This window comes from Cannabis sativa, chromosome 9 (assembly GCF_029168945.1).
Source record: "Cannabis sativa cultivar Pink pepper isolate KNU-18-1 chromosome 9, ASM2916894v1, whole genome shotgun sequence".
Lineage (NCBI taxonomy): Eukaryota > Viridiplantae > Streptophyta > Magnoliopsida > Rosales > Cannabaceae > Cannabis > Cannabis sativa.
Genome location: NC_083609.1, coordinates 25379943 through 25384373, shown reverse-complemented (window position 1 = coordinate 25384373; position 4431 = coordinate 25379943). Strand labels below are relative to the sequence as shown.

General features: G+C 36.5%; 1 protein-coding gene across 1 annotated transcript; it reads left to right on the top strand.

Moving 5' to 3' along the window:
• LOC115724086 (uncharacterized) lies at window positions 1-824 on the top strand. Its single transcript, XM_030653542.2, has 2 exons — window positions 1-318; window positions 447-824. Exons 1-2 carry the CDS (start codon window positions 186-188, stop codon window positions 638-640), a joined length of 327 nt encoding a protein of 108 aa, XP_030509402.2. The 5' UTR covers window positions 1-185; the 3' UTR covers window positions 641-824.
• Window positions 825-4431: the final 3607 nt, after the last annotated feature.

The following is a 4431-nucleotide window of genomic DNA, read 5'->3' as shown; positions in this document are numbered from 1 at the left end:
AAAAGAAAAGAATAAGCGCTCATTGTTTATTTATTTGTTTTTTTTTGAACACATCTAATTTTCTACCTTTAAATACACTTGCATCGCATTTAAGTGTTTGAAAACACAAGAAATTCAAATTTCAAAATTCAAAAAGAGAGAGAGAGAGAATTCGACTGGACTCGACGATCTGAAAACGAAACGAGATGAAGGCTTTTTACAGGCAGAGGAAGAAGAGAGGCACCACCGCCAACTCCAAAACTAAGTCACCTTCTTCCTTCTCTCCCAAGACACCTGGCTCCGACGTCACCCAGACCCCTGCCTCTCTTCACCTACAAGGTACTATTTTTTTATTATCATGAATCTCATAAGCCCCTTCTTAGAATTCTTATTAGGGTTAGGGTTTGGTATGGGTTGATTTGATTTAATTTGATCTGTTATTTTTTTAAAAAAAAATAAATAAATAGAGGATTATGATAAGGATGAAGAGGTGTTAAGGCAATTCGACCTGGACATGGCGTTTGGACCATGCTCCGGAATGACCAGGATGGCTCGGTGGGAACGTGCATCTCGTCTCGGATTGAATCCACCTAAAGAACTTGAGCAACTCCTCAACTCTCCCAATGTTCGCCCCCATTGCATTTGGGACTCTCGCATTTAGAATCAACTTACTTATCTTGTTTTTGTTTAGTTATCTAATGCTTGGCGCCACTGAATGTTATCCAAACCAAACTCAACCCTTTTGGCCTATTGGTTTTGAGTTTGGATGTCAAATATTATGTAAGAACTGAAATCTATGAAGTGTTTCAGCCTCTGCCTCAGAGCCTGCCTGATGCTTTTAAAAAGATGTTTCTATGTGTGGTTTCACTTTTATGAATTTATTTTTTGGATAATTACTTGCCATGATTCATGACCGGTGAAGATATTTATTGTTTTTCTTTATAATTTATCATTATTATATGCTAAATTTGTTAACAGAAATATTCAAGCAGGCAAAATGAAATTAATTCTTTAGTACAGATAGGTATATTATTTTTTGTTTCTTCTTGTTCTGGTTAAGTGTGCAATTGTATTCTGTGCTTCTATTCTTGAGTCTTGATGTTCCTTGGTTTTGAGATGGTATTTTGTTGAGCAAAGTTCAGTCAATTAGAGAAAAGGAAACTCTCATTCATGTACAAGCAATTCAGTTGTTCTGTATCCCAAGATCCTGTTAAATTTACTACATTTTTCACCCAAAGAAAAAGTATTGATTGAGCAAAACTAGTGAAAAGTTTTTCTAATTATCTGTCTAATGGGGGAATAACTCTGCTTTCTATTCTCTTCTATGGAAAATCGATGCAACATTTCGGTGCATCACTTTTGCAGTCATTAATTAAGTTACTGCTCCTCACATAAATCAGATTTTATTAGGACAGGCGCTTGGTGGGTGAACATGTTTCCACCAGAACTCAGAGTGCACATTACAGTATTTAAGAATCAACAACATTTCTTTACAAATGTTTCATCCATTTGGAGTCTAGACATACAATAAAACTTAGTGGAGTCCATGCTCAGACCTCCTTTGAAGCCAAAAGTCTTGCTCATAAAGCCAACCTTCACTGGGCAGCTGTTGTTGGCATTGCTATCTCTACCAGGATCACCACGAGGTGAGCTCTACCAAATGCAACAAGTACACACAAATGTTTACAAAAGTACAATATTTGTAACAAATGTCAAATTTGTAAGCGTTTGTAAGTTTGCAGAATTGTGGCAAATGCTTACAATTTCATAAATGCTGTTTTTTTTTAAAAAAAAATAATAAAAATAAAAATAAAATTTGTATTTACCTCAAGATTTTACCACTCTGTTTTTATACATTTGTCCCTCTGCGTTTTGTGTTCCTATTAGGGCAGAGCGTGCCAAAGACCAGGACTAGGCTTGGCAGACTAGCGTGACATCCTAAAATGCCATTTTAATTATATTTTAACATTAAATTGAAGTTAAAAGAGTATCCATCTTTTAACAACCTTTAGTATATAAAATTGGCTAATTAATAATTTTTTCTCTTAAACTTTGACATGTATTAAATCGTGCACCTCAATTTTTTTGGCTGTGAGAAATTTCTCCCGAACTATTGATATTGTTAAATTTAAGGATTTTTTTTTTCTAATTTCATTCAATTTTACTGTTTTAGTGATTGTTTATGTACTAAACTATGCTCCCCAGACTTTGATATCTACCAAATCATGCATTTCAAACTTTGATATGTACTAAATCATACCCCTTGAACTTTCATCCATGTTAAAATTTTAATACTAAAATTAGACAAAAGTTTTTAAATTTAACAATCTCAATAGTTCGGGGGAATTTTTAACGGCCAAAAAAATTGAGGGGCACGATTTAGTGTATGTCACAGTTCGGGGAAAAAAATTACTAATTAGCCTATAGAATTTTACCAAGCTTCAAGATCAATTACAAGCTATCCAATGTATGCCTGTCGGCTCTAGATCGTGGAATCGGGAGGTGGAAGTTAGGAAAGAGCTCAATGAGGCGCTAAGACGAAAATCGATTTATTGGCAACAGAGATCTCGTAATTCTTGGATTCGGGATGGGGATAAATGCTCCAAGTTTTTCTTCCTTACTGCAACTATCCGCAACAGAAGAAACTTTGTGGAAAGTATTTTGAATAAGGATGGGGTTTGGATAACCGATAGAGAGGCTATTGGTAATGAATTCACTAATTACATGAAGGATATCTTTAGTAACCCGGTCATGGGCCCTTTGGAAAGCTTAGACCATTTGATCTCTGACCATCTCTCTCCTTTGGAACAAGCAGAGCTTGAGGTTACTCCTAGCCAAGATGAAATTAGAAAAACATTGTTCGCTATGGGTTCCATGAAGGCGCCGGGCCCTGACGGTATGTCTGTCCTTTTCTTCAAGCACTACTGGAACGTTGTGGGGAAAGACTTCTGTGATGCAGTGGATGACTTTTTCCAAACGGGAAATTTACACAAAGGGTTTAATGTTACTAATGTAACCCTCATCCCTAAGTTGGTAAACCCTAAATTGGTGTCCCAATTTAGGCCAATTTCCCTGTGCAATGTTATCTATAAGGTAATCTCCAAAATTATTGCGAACAGAATTAAACCTGTGCTCCCAAGATTGATTTGCCCTACCCAAGTAGCGTTTGTTCCGGGAAGGAGTATACAGGATAATAATGTTTTAATCCAAGAGATTATCCATTCCTTTAAGAGAAAGAAAGGAAAATAGGGTTTTTTTGCGATTAAAATTGACCTGGTAAAAGCTTATGACAAGTTAAGCTGGTCTTTTGTTGATCATGTGCTTTCAAGCTTCAAAGCCCCTGAGAAGTTCCGTATGTGGATCCGTCAGTGCATCACTACGACTTCTTTCAATCTACTCCTCAATGGTAGAAAGATTAGTAGTTTTGTCCCAAAGTGTGGAATACGACAAGGAGACCCCCCTGTCTCCTTACATTTTTATTTGGGCAGCTGATATTCTTTCTCGACTTCTCCAGAAGGCCCTGAATGATGGAATTATTAAGGGTATCAAGTTGAGCAGAGAAGGACCAAGATTGTCTCATCTGTTCTTTGCGGACGATCTAATTTTGGTAGGAAGGGCGAGTTTAGATGAAGCTAGAAAGATGTGGCAGTGTTTGGAAAAATTTTGTGATTGGTCCGGACAAAGAATAAATAAGCTCAAAACATCCATCTTCTTCAGCGGTAACACGAGCAACGGAATGAAAAGGGCGATCAAGCAGACACTGGGACTGAAGTGTGCAGTGGGTAATGTCAATTATCTGGGCCTTCCGTTGTTTAGAACTCGCCAAAAAGATGTTGACTTCAATTTTATTCTTGATAACCTGGTTAAGAAATTGCATGGGTGGAAGTTGAAATCGTTATCTAAGGCAGGTCGTGCTACTTTGATCAAATCAGTAGGGCTTGCCTTACCTGTTTATACTATGCAGACGACCAAGCTTTCAAAAAAAAACTTGCCTTGCGAATTGATGGGATGGTTAGAGATTTTTGGTGGGGTCATGTGTTGGGTTTTATGCCCTAAATAAAACTCATTTCAATATAATCAGATTTACTTATTAATATAGATCAGAAATAACATTTAATGTTGCATGGTTCACATGATTTATTTCATGATTATATGTACATAATGTATAAATTCATCTGAAACCCTTTTCACATACTTGATCCTGTTTATTGTGCCGTCAACACATTGGAAAGTAAACATGACTATGTGAATAAAGTTTCCTAGATTTATCAGACATAGGGTTTTACTGATATGATAATCTACAACAAGAGTTTACTTGCATTTGGAGAAGTGCTATGTTTTTTCCAGAGCATTGGTTAAAGTAAAGCTCAGGTTGGATGCATGGAGTATGCATCGGAAGGGACCGATATTGAACTTTGACTTAGATTTATTAAACTTACCGTAATATCTATT

What these genes read in the sequence shown, in the direction of transcription:
- LOC115724086 (XM_030653542.2), top strand. Translation starts at nt 186, where the DNA reads ATGAAGGCTTTTTACAGGCAGAGGAAGAAGAGAGGCACCACCGCCAAC. An exon ending in TGCCTCTCTTCACCTACAAG is followed by an intron (nt 319 to 446) that starts GTACTATTTTTT and finishes ATAAATAAATAG; the next exon opens with AGGATTATGATAAGGATGAA.